This window comes from Populus trichocarpa, chromosome 12 (genome assembly GCF_000002775.5).
Source record: "Populus trichocarpa isolate Nisqually-1 chromosome 12, P.trichocarpa_v4.1, whole genome shotgun sequence".
NCBI lineage: Eukaryota > Viridiplantae > Streptophyta > Magnoliopsida > Malpighiales > Salicaceae > Populus > Populus trichocarpa.
Genome location: NC_037296.2, coordinates 266,212 through 283,312, shown reverse-complemented (window position 1 = coordinate 283,312; position 17,101 = coordinate 266,212). Strand labels below are relative to the sequence as shown.

The 17,101-nt window shown below is 33.0% G+C and overlaps 2 protein-coding genes across 3 annotated transcripts; one reads left to right on the top strand and one right to left on the bottom strand.

Moving 5' to 3' along the window:
* Window positions 1-10,332: 10,332 nt before the first annotated feature.
* LOC7496459 (peroxidase 5) lies at window positions 10,333-11,916 on the top strand. Its single transcript, XM_052445964.1, has 4 exons — window positions 10,333-10,613; window positions 10,701-10,892; window positions 10,999-11,164; window positions 11,311-11,916. Exons 1-4 carry the CDS (start codon window positions 10,395-10,397, stop codon window positions 11,721-11,723), a joined length of 990 nt encoding a protein of 329 aa, XP_052301924.1. The 5' UTR covers window positions 10,333-10,394; the 3' UTR covers window positions 11,724-11,916.
* Window positions 11,917-13,700: 1,784 nt separating this feature from the next.
* LOC7496460 (nascent polypeptide-associated complex subunit alpha-like protein 2) lies at window positions 13,701-15,721 on the bottom strand. 2 transcript variants are annotated; one of them, XM_024582016.2, is made up of 4 exons: window positions 15,534-15,721; window positions 15,337-15,454; window positions 14,413-14,531; window positions 13,701-14,320 (listed from the first exon to the last, which is right to left on the bottom strand). In XM_024582016.2, exons 1-4 carry the CDS (start codon window positions 15,636-15,638, stop codon window positions 13,970-13,972), a joined length of 693 nt encoding a protein of 230 aa, XP_024437784.1. In that variant the 5' UTR covers window positions 15,639-15,721; the 3' UTR covers window positions 13,701-13,969. The 2 variants fall into 2 exon arrangements, with proteins under 2 accessions (XP_024437784.1, XP_002318496.2); XM_002318460.4 differs by having other exon boundaries at window positions 15,337-15,451; window positions 15,534-15,719.
* Between the last annotated feature and the right edge of the window lie 1,380 nt (window positions 15,722-17,101).

Here is a 17,101-nt window from a genome sequence, read left to right as displayed (position 1 = left end):
TATTTCTTTTCATACTCCCATCAACTTGAATATCTATGTTTTGATTCCTTTGTCGGGTTGCTGACAGATCCAGCTGATATTTAAGCTCCAGAAGTGAGGGCAGATGGAAGGGGTTTCAGTTTCATCTTTTGAATTTGTAAATCCACTGGACAAATCCCTCAATAACTTCAACAACAAAGGGACTAATTCAGGGTATGATGCCCTTGAATTTACCATCATTTAAATAAAAATAAAAATTCCGCATCAACCGTTGCAGTTTGACCAAGTTAGTATTGCTGGAATTTATGTAAACTTCCTATTTCTCACACAAGTTTATTTTATTTGTTGGCCACTAAATAAAAGACCAAACTTCGTATTTCTTTTGCTAGTCCAAGTTATATATATATATATAACAAAATATATTTTGTCCTTCGGTGAATAAATGGAAGCCTTTGTATTAATGGAAGCATTTGTATTGGGTGCAAATTGATATTTTCAAATGGCTAATTAGTCATTAAAATTTGTTTAGAGGGTATTTTTTTTAATTTTTTAAATAGTAAAATCACTTATTTACCTTTAAAATCAAAAGAATTTAGAATTATTGACCAAGAATTTTTTTTATCTTCTTATTTCTTAGAATACAATTAAAAGATATCCTTGTTCTTAGAAACAAACAAAAAAAAATAACGGGTATTTTAATCCTTTCATAATTTTTTTTTAATTTATGAATTCTAGACTTATAAAGGATATTTTGATTCTTTTATATTGAATAGTTATTTTTTTATTAAAAAAAAATATTGGAGCGTGTTTACAACACAACAGCGCAGAGGCGTCCAAGTTATTTGATAGTTATGAAAAATAACTATCGATAGTTATGTTTCTGAATATTATTATAAAATAAAAGCTAGAATTTTCAGTTAAACTGTAAAAGACATAATTGTTAAACTAAATATGATTGTAGTGAAATGTTATTTGACAGAATTTTCCCATTTTCTTTGACGATCTCTGCCATCGTCTTCAACATCGGTCTTTATTTGATTTGGGTTTGGATCGATCACCTTGGAAAAAACACCATGTCTCTCCATCTTTTTAAACAATTCTAACTGTGAAAGGCTACCGGCCTCTATAAACCTTAAATCACCTTAAGCCACCAACCACCATATCCAGCCTCTGTTATAGCAACATCCGAAAGCCAACATAACCATCTTCCTTACACAATCCACAGGCCATCATGATGCCTCTGTTATAGCAACATCTCAAACATCTCGTGAAAAGTCATCTAGTTCTCTAGACCAATCTAAGATCATTAAAAAGGAAAGGCATGCGGTTCGTCCCTCTGTGGAGCATTATTGGTCTCTCCCTGGAAGCAATGCAAATTTGAAGCCACCACAGATATTTCAGCACGAGTTTCTCCAAAATTTCTCAATTAATATGTTCTGCAAGATTCTGATGAGCAAGGTCCAAACATATAGTGACTTGCGTAATGTTTTGATGAAGAGAGTTTTTCTATCTGCACTGCACTTCCGGATTAATACAAGATACAAGAGTTCAAATCCACCACTCACTGTAGTTGAATCGGATCATGGTGATTCTGGAAGGGAAGGATGCGCTGTCACAATTCTGACAGTAACTGCAGAACCCAAGAATCGGCAAAAAACAATTAAAGTTTATGTTCAAGAGGTTCGAAGGCTTAAAGAATTTGGAGTCACGAAGGGTGAATTAAATCGCTACAAGGATGACCTTTAAAAGATAGCGAACATCTGGCAGCCAGGATTGATAATGTGTCATCTTTTGATAATTTGGAATTTATTACGGAGAGTGATGCTCTTGGCCATACTGTGATGGATCAGAGACAGGGACATGAGAGTTTGTTTGCTGTTGCTGGAACAGTCACACCTGAAGAAGTCAATTCTATCATGCCGTGTCAGCGGCTGTTGAGAAACGGATATCACCAACATGTGGCTCGCCCTTCACAGATTTGTAACAAGTACAATTGCATGCCCAGATCTTTGTTTATGGTGCTTTGATTCAAGGAACAGATGCGGACGAAGCATATCAGCATTTGGAGGATCTGACGGTGGTAAAAGCATCTGGGAGAATGCTTTACGCTCGTCCATAGAACGATTTCAAGGTCAAAAGCCTCATCTCACTACCCTGGAGACCCCTTTGCTGTCACGTCCTGGTGCCAGTGCTCCTGATCAAGCAATTAAACAGAGTAATGTAAAGAACAAAAGAAAAAAAAGGCCATGAGATTGGGCATATATACCTGGAGACAATTATTGGCTGGGGTGTACATTGTTGACAAAACAATTTGCCTATGTCCCTTGCGTTTATAGCAAAGCCTGTGAAATTTTGACAGAATGAAAACAACAATTTTTCCTAGTTTAATTGAACAAGTCGGCTACCACTACTGGAAATTCTTTTGCTTTATCTCAGCAATTAATTCACTCTCGCGAATTCATTAGAAAAAGAAAGAAATTAGCAAATGGAGGCATGCAAGCCAAGGAAAAAGAGAAAAAAACTCCTAATCTGTGTAAGTTCTAAGTCATGCAAAGAAAAAAAAGTTTCTAATTTACACAAGGAATGCCAAGTCAGTTTGCTATATTCCTTTACACTAGTGCAAGAAAGGCTTTCTCTCTCTCTCTCTGTCCCTCTCTTGCAGCAAAGGAGGAAAGAAAGGAATTGTAAATGGAGGCAAGCGAACCAAGACAAAAGAGAAAGAAAGAGAGAACAAAATTTTTCATCGACCATAACTCATCAACTAGTAGTTAGGATTACGAACAGATTGCGCCATTGAACTTAAGATGACGAGATCTTCAAAAGATGATCCAACAATATTCACTTTCAACCATAAAAAAGAAGTTACATGGCCGGTTAAAGTTGTTGGCTACTATTCATAAATAAAGATAATTTATTTGATCTTTAAAATCTGCAATTACATCAAATATGGTACTGGACTTTAATTCTATTATTTAATTTGATAAATATCAATCAAAATTGATTTTTAAATTTTCAATTTTAATTTTATTTTCACAACAAAATATATTTATTTATTATAAAAATTTAATATGATCAAATCAAATTTTAGTTAAGAAAACATATTCAAAGTATAAAACCCTCTCAATTATATTTTCAAGACACGTCTACTTATTTTTAAATGTAAATGAACTTGTCTCGAGAGGGCATTTGTAGAAACAAAAATATCTCTACATATCAAATTTTGCCACGTGTTATTTTTATTTTATTTTTTACATAAAAAATTAAAATAAATGACATGAAAAATAAATGGGTCTTCATATATTTCTTTGTCAATGAAAGAATGTCACATGAAATAAGATATTTAAGATATATTGTCATAAATACAAGATCTCATAAATAAAGATTAATCAATAAAATAATTCCACGTGGCATTGAAAAATAACATGAAACCCCTACAAACATCTATAAATAGAGAGTCTCATTCTAGACAAGGGAGAGAGATTCTTGAATATACAAAATTTTCTCCAACACAAGATTTTTAAGTAAGGAAGCTCTTTCAAAAGTTCTCAAGACTCCTTCATCTACGCTTAAAGTCTGCAAAAAATGAAGCTATGTTGAATCAAGTCTAAATATCCCATAAGAGTTATTCAACAACATATTTTTTTCAATACATGTTTTTTCATACAAGAAAACTCTATTAAAAGTTCTCAAGCTCCCTTCATGTACGCTTAGAGTCTATAAAGAACATTTCTGTTGGATCAAGCCTAAATGCTCTATGAGAGTTCTTCAATAACATTTAGAAAACAAAGAAAAGATATTTTTTAAAGCATTAAATCACCAAATCTTGCTTCGTAATACATGCTCAAATTCACGTTCTTACAAAACACAAATCATCGAATCTTGCTTCGTAATACACTTTCAAATTCGCGTTCTTGTTAAGTGTAAATCTTAGCTTGATTTCACAAATAAATCAAGTCATCACTAATCAAATTTAAGTGAAGAATCAGATGACTTTTATTATTTTGTAAGAATATTTTTTAAAAAAATTATATCCAATCATATATTTCATAAAATCAAATATTTATAAATGTATCCTTGTTCAATTTTAGGTGTTCAAATTAGTTTTTTTTTTTTAATTTCACATCAAGGTGCAGCATAATGCAATAAAAGCACAAAGATCAATCATAGTCCAAGATCTCGAACAGGGATTATGTCTTTAATAAATGCTTCCAACCTCAATCAAATTAATCAAATTATAGTCCATAGTTTTGACAAACTGTGGGTCTATTCAGGGGGTCCTTTTTTTTATTATTATGTCGCTGGTCTAAATTATTGCTGGAAAATTGAATCCAGCAATCTCTTATAATATTTATTTGAAACTTTGGTATTTATTGTCCTTTTATAATATCTTTCTACTTTTCATTCTAAATTGAAGAGGGAAACTCTATCAATGAGGGCTCGTACCGTTGATTATTGCTGAATTATCAAAATTGTCAGCTATATGAACTTTTAGATATAATTTAAGAATATTTTATCCTTATAAAAAAAATACCAAATCAAAGACTTAAGTGAATTCCAATAAATAATCTTATATTAGTTTTTAATACATAAGTCTTTCATTTGAATTGGACACTTGTTATTTGATACTTAATCTTATTAGACAAAATAAGAATAGTAAAATTCAAATATCTAATTATTTTGTTATTAAAAATTTAATATCATATTAAAAATTAATTTCAATTTAAGATTTTAAAATTTAAATTGATAAAGTATAATTGCTGATTTTATATTATTCTTTAATAATTCAACATGCCAAACATGACATTATCCAATCTTCGGCGGGAATTGAATTTATCCTTCATGCCATTCCATGAAAACAAATATAAATTGCAATAATCATCCTAAATTATATATTTAATATATATTAATTACATTTTTTAATTTGTAAGAGATAAAAATCAATACCATAATTTAAGATATACACAAATTAATTCGGAACATTAATAATAAGTTATCAAATAAACTGGCACATGTATGTTCTATGATTTTTTATGGATTTTAATTTTATATAGATATGATATATTTAAAAGAAAACAAACTATAAGATCGAACAATACTTTGCTCTGGAATTAACACTAACATTGGCAATAAAATATTTTAATTATAGAACATCTTAACAGTTCATTGCTTAAGAACTTGGTTAATTAGGCTTATAAAGCTTTGCACAAGTTGTCTCCACACTATTTATTACAGAGAATGGATTAAAAACACCTTACAAGTTACAATAGTGCCTGTAATTGGACTAAATTACTTATTAAGCAAGATTTTGAAAAGTCAAACACAATTATATATAATATTATGGTACTCCACAAAAGAACTTTCCAATTATGATTTAAATGACTTCAGTTGTCCTTTCTTCTAATTTTGGAAGAAAGATATCGCTACCTGGAAGCTGGCCATGTACGTACAAGCACTCTCCAGCCGAGTTGCTTCTCAACTTGCACCAAAAATGGCTTCAAATAATAATCAACGCGTATGAATGTGGAATAATGTTTCCTTTCTTCAACTATAAATAGGCATATGATTATGCAAGCTTTCAAGTAGACAGGGAATTAAGGATATAGCTAGTACAGAACCGTGGGCATAATGATGAGTTCCAGGAAGCTAGCTCAACTATGTATAACTTTTTGGGTGGCAGTCCTGTTTTGTCCAAGTGTCCATTCTCAGCTTCAAGTAGGATTTTATAGAAATTCATGCAGGAGGGCTGAGTCAACTGTGAGAGATGATGTTAGAGATGCTCTCAGACAGGATAGAGGGGTGGCTGCTGGTCTCGTGAGACTGCACTTTCATGATTGTTTTGTCAGGGTACGTGCCTGTGCTTGAGCTTGTTCGAAATTTTTATTATTATTGTTACTACTATTATTTAGAATTGCGACAGGAATGAAGTTAAGATTATTTATTAGAGAGGCTAAAATTAAAATTGCTCTTAATTAAACAAAAAAAAAAACAAAAATTTGACGATACTTGTTATGAGGATGACTTTAAAAATAATAAAGCCTTTTAAAAAAAAATATTTACCAATCATTTTCTTAGTGGCGATGTCCTGAAAAAGAACTTGTTGAGAGTCAAATATAACACGATAATTTAGTGTTAGAGTGATTTTATCAATGAAAAGTAATTAAAATGAAAAGAAAGGAACATATATATAGGACTGAGGATTCTATACTATTGGACAATAATTTAATCTTTCCTTGGTCTTTGACAGAGACATTTTTTCCATTAGCAATAGACACATGAGTTGGAGAAGAAAATCCTTTAAAATTACATAAGTTGGTCAATTTATTAGTTATATGATTAATGACATCTGAATAAATGACCCAAAAATCATGCACAGTACCAGCTACCAAGGCAATTTTAAACGCAGTGAAAATACCTTCTGTGTTTTCTTGCGAGAGGTGAGCAGAGTTTGCAAAGAAGCCCACAAATTTAGCAAGAAGTGCCATAGAATCAGAGGCAGATGTTGTCATGGCAGTATCACCATTTTCCTTAAGATAGGCAGCAAAGTCATTGAGAAGGGCAGATGAGTTGGTAGAAAAACTCTCGACATTACTAGAAGGAGAACCGGTGAAATGAGCAGCAACAACAACGTGACCCTTATGCTCGTAGCCCTTTGAGATCTCTTCTCCTTTTCAAAATTCAGCTTCAGCTCTAGATGAAGAATCCAACACCTCCTAATAGAATGGCCAATATTATGACAATGATGACACTTTAAATTAGGTTGTTTGCCCTTGTAAGGTCTGTCATTGTTCATTGATCTGTTGACAGCATAAGCACGGGATTTTGATAGAGAGATTTTAGAGCAGAATTCATAACCTTTTTGTGAGCTTCTTCTCGTTGAATGGTAGTGCACACACTAGTAAGGGATGGAAGATCAGGATTCATGAGTATCTTGTTGCAGAGATCTTCATAGTTTGAACTAAGGCTAGCTAAAAGCTGGAAGATCTTGTCCTCCTCTCTATGTTTCCTTAATTCTGTAGCATCAACTGTGTGGGGATGATATAGTGCAAGTTCACTCCACATACTTTTCAAGGTCCCGAGTAATTGGACATAGGTCTTGCCATCTTGCTGCAGATTAGCAAGATTTTTGTTGATTTGGAAAATACGAGTTGCATTGTTCTGGTTTCCATAAATCTCTTTCACTACTTCCCATAGTTCAAAAGATGATTCTGAGTAGCCGAATATTTCAGCAATATGATTTTCCATAGAGTTAAGTAACCAAGATATAACAAGTTGGTCATTGCATTACCAAGCTTCATAAGCTTGTGAAGGAGAATCGGGAGGTCTAATATGGCCATTGACATAGCCAAGTTTGGATCTGCCACCAAGAGCAATTGTCACAGCTCTTGACCAGGAGATAATTAAATTCAATTCACAATACTAAGCCTAAACATTGATTAGGATTTGGCTCTCCTTCAACATATTGCAAGATCTATTGGTGCCATCAGCATTATCCATCTTGAATGGGTCTTCCATAGGATTTTAAACAATTAATATGATATTAAGGACCTGCTCTGATACCATGAAGAAACAAAGAGAAAGAAAAATCTTATTTCATATTGATTCTGTTATAGCAGCAGAGGTATATATATATATACATTTGATTTCTGTTATAATAGAGGAAGTGATAGTCATATCAAAGTCTATGTCTATTAACTACTAAACTATTAATTATATGCAGAGCAATCGTAACATTGCAGTAGGAAGGAAGCTCTGTAACTTGTGTTGGATTTAAACTAAAACTCTGCAAGTTGTGCAAGTTGTGCTAAGGTTAAACTCTGTAATCTGATCTGAGGACTTACAATTTGTGTTGGAGTAGGAATCTATTGTTGTCCTTCAACATTTGTTGTTGGCTTCAATATGACCGGTAACACCCGCTCACTGAATCTATTTTCCCGCTTGATAAAGCACGAAAAACTCTCTTTTATCTTGATGTCTTAGCAAATTGAAGCTTGTTCATATCAGACTAAACTCTCTTGACAGATGCAGCAACAGAAAATCAAGTGAATGTTAATGTGAGAAACCCTATGCTTTGGAAGAGGAAATTTGTTGATGCTATTCTGAAGATGAGAGCCAACTTGATGTATTAACGGGAGAGATTCGTGCAAATTGTAGGGTCAAATGACACTCCTCTTCTATTTTTAGATGTAATTTCGACCCTTTCCTTTAAATTATAGTAATAAAAAAAACTTAATTAGTTATGATTCCTATAAATATTTATTATATTTGTTATTCTTAGACTTAAGTCCAAAGAATAAGATTATATCTTTTGAATCCTAGTGTAATTTTCCATTTCCATCTCTCTTTATAATAGAATGATGACATGTGGAGGAAAAATAACCTATTTTTCTTGGCGTTGAGTACTTGTTGCTTTCTAATTAAAGTTGTTTTTGGTTTAGAATATTCTTAGCTGTGATGCATTGTTTGGAATTAATCATATTTTTGGCACTTTTCTGGATGCTGCTCCACTTTCAACAATATTATTATTATTATTATTAATACTAAAGACTGCAGCTTTATTTGAGGTACTGAAAAGGAAAGATGACCTTGTCGCACAAAATATAATTTGTTTTTTTTTAATCACATACATGCATGTATACTTATAGTAAGCAAATGAAACACTTCTTCTTCTATTGCAAATATATATATATATATATAGTTAATAATTTCACATCAAGTTGCAGCATAATGTAATAAAAGCACGAATATCAACTACAATACAAGAATCTCGAACAGGGTTCATGTCTTTAGCCCGCGTTACGTTGTCTGCTGCTCTAAATTTTTTTTTTCGTCCAAAAAAAAAGAGTTTCAAGCAATGAAAAAAAAAAAAAAACTGGAGGTCAACGGGTCAATTATAAAATCTATTTAGTTTATATTTAGTCATATTGTGAAGTTGATATCTTATATTTATATTTAATTAATTAATTAAATTAAAAATATTATATTTTTTAAAAAGTAAAATTTAAAAAGAATAATGAATAAAAAAACTCGAAATAACTTATATTATTTTTAAAATCAGTAATATTTTATAAAAAAACAAATAAAAAATAACGGAATTTAATTTCTAATTAAATAAATATTAAAAAGAATACTAAATCAAGTCACACTTCCAAACAATAGTAAATGCTTAATGAAATCACTAGCACATGGTTTTGACAAACTGTGGGACTAATTCAGGTGGTATTTTCTGATAATGTCTATGGACTAAAGTATTGCTGGTCTTTTCATATTTATATGAATATTGTTTGGTACTTTCTGTACTTTATAATGTCTTTGTACTTTTGAAGAAGGAAATTCCACCGGCGAGGGCTCTATGGCTACTACCGTTGTTTAGTGCTGTAACGTCAATATGGTCAGCTGCCGATATGGTTCAGGAATAGTTTATCCATATCCATAAAAAAGCCTATCAAATCAAATACTTGATAAATTTATTAACTATAATAAATAGTTTTATAATATTCTTAATATAATTTTCAAGTTAAATTCATTTGATTTTCAAACTGGCATAAATAATTATCTTTTATTTAATTTTAAAAAATAAAAACAACAAGTTTCATTTTATCTGTTAGAACTTTCATATCATATAAAAAAAATTCATTCAAAAATCTAAACAATAAAAAAAATATAATAATTAATTTTACATTACTCTTTAATAATCTTGCATGTCAATCATAATATTATCTAATTTGCACGAATTTGAGTTTATCAGTAATGCGATATTCCATGCAAACAAATATAAGATGCAATAACAAATAAATAAATAAATAAACAAACCGGAACATGTTTGTTTTATGATTTTGTGAAACTATATATGTATAGACCAGCTGTAATATATTTAGTAGATTTCTTATTGAAGTTCTTAAAATGAGAAAGCATAACTCGTTAACATTGGCAATTAAAATATTTTAATGATAGCAAATCCTAACAGTTCATTCCTTAAACACTAATTTAAAACATACTAAATTACTTGGCAAGATTTTGAAAATTCAAACACAATTATATTTATCTAGAAGCTTCCAATATCTTTAGCCACGCAGAATGTTCTCCCTCTGTAGCTAAATTTGTCGCACTCTCAATTAGTCAAAAACATCAGGTTTCTTTTCTTCTTTTTTTAATCACCTCGCAATTCTTTTTACATGGTCTGATTGCAGTACAATCATATTTTTGCTACCTCGAAGCTGGCCATGAACGCGCAAGCACTTTACCTGCCCGGTGGCTTCTCAACTTGCACCAAAAACTGCTTAAAATAAGAATCAACGTGGATGAATAATGTGGAATAAAGTTACCTTTCTTTGACTATAAATAGCATACGATTATGCAAGCTTTCAAGTGAGTGGGGAATTAAGGATACAAGTAGCTATTACAAAATTGTGGGCATAATGGTGAGTTCCAAGAAGCTAACTCAACTGTGTGTAACTTTTTGGGTGGCAGTCCTGTTTTGTCAAAGTGTGCAATCTCATCTTCAAGTAGGGTTCTATAGAAATTCATGCGGGAGGGCTGAGTCCATTGTGAGAGGTGCTGTTAGAGATGCTCTCAGGCTGGATAGAGGGGTGGCTGCTGGTCTTGTGAGACTGCACTTTCATGATTGTTTTGTTAGGGTATGTGCTTGTGCTTGTGCTTGTGCTTGTTCGAAAGTTATTTATTAACTTGATTAGGCCTATGATTTTTATTATTATTTTATTTAGGGTTGCGAAGGATCTGTGCTTCTTGACTCCACCTCGTCAAACAAAGCAGAAAAGCACTCTACTGCAAACTACCCTAGTCTGCGTGGCTTTGAAGTCATTGACGACGCAAAGGCTAGACTAGAAGCCGAGTGTCAAGGAGTCGTTTCGTGTGCTGATATACTCGCATTTGCAGCGAGGGATAGCTTTGATTTAGTAAGTAAAAAAACCTTGAGCTCAGCCATTTCCCTTTACGGATTCCTTAGGAAATTATTAAATTTGTGCGTAAACATACTCCAACCCTTTTTATTTCTTTGCGCAGACTGGAGGGTTTGACTATGATGTTCAAGCAGGAAGAAGAGATGGCATAGTTTCACTAGCCTCGGAGACTTACTCCAACTTACCTCCCCCAACCTTTAATGTCGATCAACTCACTCAGAGATTTTCAGACAAGGGTTTAACTCAAGAAGAAATGGTTACACTCTCTGGTATATAGCTAGCAGCTAATTAACCTCAACTTCTCTTACTAACACTTTGATTCATCCTTAATTAAGACAACTATATCACTTCAATTTAATTATTAATCACAAGAAATCCGTGCTAATTAACACTATATATCCATGTGACGAAACAGGAGCACACACCATCGGTAATTCACATTGCAGGTCCTTCACTTATAGATTATACAACTTCAGTGGCACAAATAGCCAAGACCCAAGTTTAGATTCCCAATATGCAGCCAGTCTGAGGAAGAGTTGCCCGCAAGATAGTACAGATCCTAACTTGGAGGTGCCAATGGACACTCGTACTCCAACCATCAGTGATGTAAATTACTACAAGGATATACTGGCAAACCGAGGCTTGTTCAGTTCAGATCAAATTCTCTTGACCAACCCAGCAACAGCAAGTGAAGTGAAATCGAATGCAAGGAGTCCTTCAGGTTGGAAGAAAAAATTTGCTGCAGCAATGGTGAAAATGGGCCAGATTGAAGTTCTGACAGGAAACAAAGGAGAGATTCGGGCAAATTGTAGGGTAATCAACAGCTGAAGTTAGGAGCTAGCTGAACTGTTGTCAACTTACTTGAAGCTCGAAGATTCGAAGTCAAAAGGCCGTTATTGCATATACTATACTTTGTCATTTGAAGATTTATCTTATTTACTATGTGATTTTCAATAAGTTGGGTCAATAAGGGATTGTTGTCAGAGGTTTCCTAAATAAAATGCGATGAATTTGTTTTTTAGATATCAATTCTTTTATTATTCTTTATATATATAATTATTTATGAAATGAACTTCCTAAAATACATAAAAATGAAACGATAAATAAAAAATAATTGAAGTGCAAAAATTACATCATAATTCATTCATCATGGGATTCTTGTCCTATGTAAGTACCCTTAATTCTTGTGGTCAAAAAGAATTTATAAAACTTAATTTCTTTGAAATTAAAGAGTTGTGATACGGAAAAAATAATTAAGAAATGATGTCAATCAAAATTATATATTTAGAAATTATCAATTAACATATAAAAAAATCTATTTCAACTGATTCGATCTTCTTACCATATGGAGTCTTCACATTGTGCTTTTTCTATATTTGTTTCGTTCTTATAATTGTATTCATTTTTGGTAATTATTATTCATAAATTCTATTTTAATGGATTCAATTTAATTAATTTTAAAAAAATATATAATTTAAATTTACTGAATTTTCTTGTGAATATGTTTGATATTGTGGTGGCTTCTGTGATTGTGGTTTGAAAAAAGTTGTTTTTATAAAAAAGTACTTTTAGTTGAGGTTGGTTTGATATTTATATATGTTTGGTTAAAACTGTGGTTAAAATTGAGGTTGAACAAAAAATAGTTTAATGTATTTGGTTAAAAATGCTTTTTAAATTGAGGTTATAATATATATATATATATATATATATATATATATATATATATATATATATATTTATTAATGGTTTTAAATTTAAATATTGTAGATTTAACTACTACTATATATAATATTTTTTATTTTTTCATTAAACTATCTACAATTCCATTACGTACAAAATTCATCCGACGAGAACTACAGTTTCCATGATTTTTTGAGCGTGCAATAAAATTAGGTAAAATATTATCAGGAATAAAATTGAGATTACAGTACGAGTAAATTTAATTCACTCTAAACTAGTTTTTCAAAAAAAAAAGTTATTGTTCACGTGAACAGTGCAAGTGAAATCAATTCACAGCACTGGTTTTTCTTTGGAAAAAAACGCACTGTTTTGGTTTTTTTTCGGGAAAAAAACACACTATTCATTTTAATGAACAGTGCAGAGAAGAAAAGCAACCGAAAGCTGCTTTGATTTTTCCTGCATTTTAAACGTAATATGCAATATCAGAAAAAAATTGTGTTTTTGTGTTTATCAAACAATTGTTTAGCTGTGGTTGCTTCAAACACAGAAGCAACCACGTAAACAAACAGACTCGATCATATCAACTCACATTAATTTCTTTAAAACCGGTTCCTGCCTGCATTAACTTGTAATATTATAATGCAAAAATCCCAATTTTTCATGGAACAGACCTCCACTTGTTTTCTCACGACAGCATGCATAAATGCATGCGATAATTAATCTAATATTGAGATGCTCGCATTGGTTGCAAGGGATAGTATTACCGCGTAGCAAGCAGGCACGATTTGGTTAGGCTCTACCGCCTTGCTACGATGTTCCTGCAGGAAGAAGAGATGGCAGAATTTCTCTAGCCTCGGAAACATTCATAAAGATATCTGGCCTAACTTTTAATGCCATCCAACTTTCTTTCTGCAATAAAGGGGTGATCGATGGCTAGAGCGTGGAACAATTTTTTTTTTTTAATAATCTGGGTGTTCAGAGCAAGAAGCCTTCTGTAGCTCGAAGCTGACTACTTTTACTCTTGTGAGAAGACAAGTGGAAGCAGAGCTTTTATCTTTGTATCATTGATGGTGCCTCCACCTGCTGAGGCCCAGTGTCGTGATTGGATGTCTATAATCGACGCTATGCATAGAATTGGAAGTAGATTGAAAATAAGGTCAACGTTTTGACAGATGATTTTCTAAGCTAGTAATTGCTGATCATAGCACTTTGCATGCCAAAGAGCACAATAAGAGCCTGCTACTAAAGAAAAACCGCAATAGGTAAAAATCTCAGATTTGACACAAACAATGGATAATTAGCGACCTCATAGATGGCAAGCCAATTTGACTACCATGATTAAATTGTTCCGAGAACTTGTCAGCATAAAATAAGAGAGTAACCAGGGAGCCATCCTAAGTAGTAAGCTCCATGATAGCACTGACAATGTCCCCATTATTCGTCTGGAGAGCCTTGACAGCCTTGCTCCTAGAAACTCCAGCCTGTGTCATAACAAGATCAATGTCCCTAGGCTCAACCCCTGTCTCATCGACTTCTTCCTCTTCTTCATCTGCTGGTGCAGCAGCAGCTGCAGTAGAAGCATCTGGTTTTGGTAACATAGATGACATGTCTGGCACCCTAAACTGCTGAGCAGCCTGTGTCTGCAGCTGAGAGCTCAAATCCTCTATCTTTGCCTCTCCAAATATGATATAGGTCTCAGAATTTGGGCTCTTGAAGACATCAGGCTTTGAGATAAAAAACAGTATCTGAAAGGCCAGTCAGAAAAATTGTTTTAGAGTCCCAGTATCATGTAGGCAGATAACGTAAAAGAACACAAAAAAATACAGCAAAAGAATACATTTTTGGTTCTCTTGATGGTGACCCTGCTAACACCAGTAACAGGTTTCATGCCAAGCTTCAACATTGCCTTGCGACTCTTCTTTTCACTTCTGCTCTGCTTGGAACTCCCATTAGCACCTGCACCGCACAACAGTCCTATCATTAACTTTAAAGAGCAATGATGTCTTTTTCAAACAAGACCAACATTCACCTAAACCAAAATGTATCTGGAAACATTCTTAACAAAAAAATCTTAAAACCATCACATAATTGCAGCCAAAACTGTGCTGCAATGCATACTAGATAAAAGAAAACAGACGAACTGAAAGCATTCATCACCACAGTGCATGCGAAGAAGTACAGCTAGTAAAAGAAACTAAAACATGAAATGATAGAGACTTCAAGGACTGTTATCCCAGGAAAAGTACAATAACTGGAAAAAAAATTACTGTTACGTATCAGGCCAGAGAGATCTCTTCTCTCATATATCAATATTCAATTTCCTCCCATACGAATTCAGTCCAATCCTCTATCTAATCCACCACATGGGCAGTTCAAAATGTGACACCTTGCTACAAAAGAAAACATGGAAGCTCAGTTCAAGCGAGAATTGAAACAAATAAACACTAGAGACACTAAACCATTCATATGCAACATTACTTCGCAAACCAAATAGAAACAAAATTTCATTTTTTTTCTCGAACAAAGATTCACAGAACAACAGAACTCAATCAAAGACACAACATTTGCAGTGAAAACAAACACAAGAGAAACTAAACCCAATAAAGCAACTTTAAGACAGATAACAAAAGGTCAAGATAAAGAAAACCCATATTCACAAATAAGTAATAATTGCTCGCAAAACAAAACACACATATCAAATAAGCTGATAACAAAAAGAGAAGAAGAAGAAGCCAAGAAGAGAAGAGATAAATGGGAGTACCTGGGGTATCATCATCCTTGTCATCATCTTCATCATCATCGTCCTCATCATCATCATCATCGTCCTCTTCCTTCTCATCTTCTTTCACGTCCTCCACCACAGGTTCATCCACGTCCTGCTTTTGAATCGACACACAGTATAAACTTACAATAATAACAAGAAACTACAAAGAATAAAGACATAAACAAAAAGAAGACCTGAGGAGGCTTCTTCTGCTGTGTATCTTCCACAGTGGAGGTGACCTCCTCAGCAGTGGCGGCGGCGGCGGCGGGTTCAGCCTCAACGACGGGACCGGGTGACATGGTTTTGGCTGCTGTATATGCCTTACTCGTTTTTTGGGATAATGAGAGGGAGTGAGGAGTGAGGAGGGTAGGGATAGGAGTTCTCTTTTTCAGTTGCTGCCTCTCTCATTTTGTGGGCTAAACAAAATGGACCTCCTCTTTAGCCCATTTCTTAATTTTAATCTCCACAAGAAGCCTTTATTAGTTTTGAGAAAATAATATTTTTTTTGTCTTTTATTGAAGGAAAAAAAACTATACAGTAATTTTGTGTTTTTCTTTGCCTATAGTAATGGACGGTAATTTCACTCAAATATGATGGATATTAAACTAAACAAACCCAATTGGGTAGGAAATCTTTAGATTTGATTGAGATTAACTCAATGGTAAAAAGTCAAGTTTTGAGTTGGATGTAAATATTGATCTTAGTTAGAAATTTAACTCGAATCCAATTCAAAATAAATAAATAAATTTAAAATTTAAAAAAATCACATAAATACCAAGCTAATTATGTAATTAATAATTATAAATTATAGCATTCGAGTTCAGGTTTTAGATCAAGATAGAGATATAGATACTTGAGAGCACCTAAAATCTAGTGGAATCAAATTCGAGTATCAAAAATTAATTTTCAGTAGAGTTTAAGTTGAGTTTAAATAATTATTTTGATTCCAAGTTTAAATATATTTTGGATACATGAACATCCATTTGCAATCCCTATCTATAGCTTACCCAACAAACTATCTTGCTTGATTTACGGGCATCTTAATTCATTAACACAACTATTAAAGGGTAAACTTTTTTTTTTTCAAGTGAAATTAATGATATTTTTATAATGCTTTATCATAGCTTTTTAAAGAAATTACATCGTGGCTGACGGCCAAGATCAGTTGCGAGTCCGCCCGACACTATCAATGGCAAGTGGTTTACGTTAGACAAGATCAGCAGGTTCATACCACTTCAAGACTTCAACAACAACTTTCCAACATTTTGGTGGCTCAAAAACCTCCTCGTTTCAGTTAGTTAACTTCGTATACAATAATTATGTATGGTGGTCTCTCTCTATCATAACTTTTAGAACAAAGGGAATTCATGAAATTTGTCATGAATTGGTTTTCACTTCAAGAAGGACAGCAAAGGGAAGTCATGAACATGGGTTCCAACTATGCAGCCAGTAAGTTGTGGATCGACTCCTACTAATATCTCCTTTCTTTCAAAAGATCTCTAGCTCGAGGAACATTAGAAACACACAAATCCATTCACCAATGCCATGACCAGTGAAATTCTAGAGCATATGATATCTTCCGGTGGTGCAGTTGTCTCACTTTCCATGAGAGAAGAGTCTAGTTCAGTCACAACATAAACTACAATAACCTTAAACCCAAACCATGTAGAACCTAACGTCATATAGTCTAAGCATCCAAGGTAAGAATCACCGAGAAAGATTGAAAAAGACAGGCTTCGGATACCAAATTGACAGAAGCTAT

Excerpts from the sequence above, each read along its gene's own strand:
- LOC7496459 (XM_052445964.1), top strand. The coding sequence starts at position 10,395 with ATGGTGAGTTCCAAGAAGCTAACTCAACTGTGTGTAACTTTTTGGGTG. Across the intron at positions 10,614-10,700 it reads TTCATGATTGTTTTGTTAGG|GGTTGCGAAGGATCTGTGCT; the intron begins GTATGTGCTTGT and ends TATTTTATTTAG. Across the intron at positions 11,165-11,310 it reads AGAAATGGTTACACTCTCTG|GAGCACACACCATCGGTAAT; the intron begins GTATATAGCTAG and ends GTGACGAAACAG.
- LOC7496460 (XM_024582016.2), bottom strand. The coding sequence starts at position 15,638 with ATGTCACCCGGTCCCGTCGTTGAGGCTGAACCCGCCGCCGCCGCCGCC. Across the intron at positions 15,455-15,533 it reads AGCAGAAGAAGCCTCCTCAG|CAGGACGTGGATGAACCTGT; the intron begins GTCTTCTTTTTG and ends TCGATTCAAAAG. Across the intron at positions 14,321-14,412 it reads CCATCAAGAGAACCAAAAAT|ATACTGTTTTTTATCTCAAA; the intron begins GTATTCTTTTGC and ends CTGGCCTTTCAG.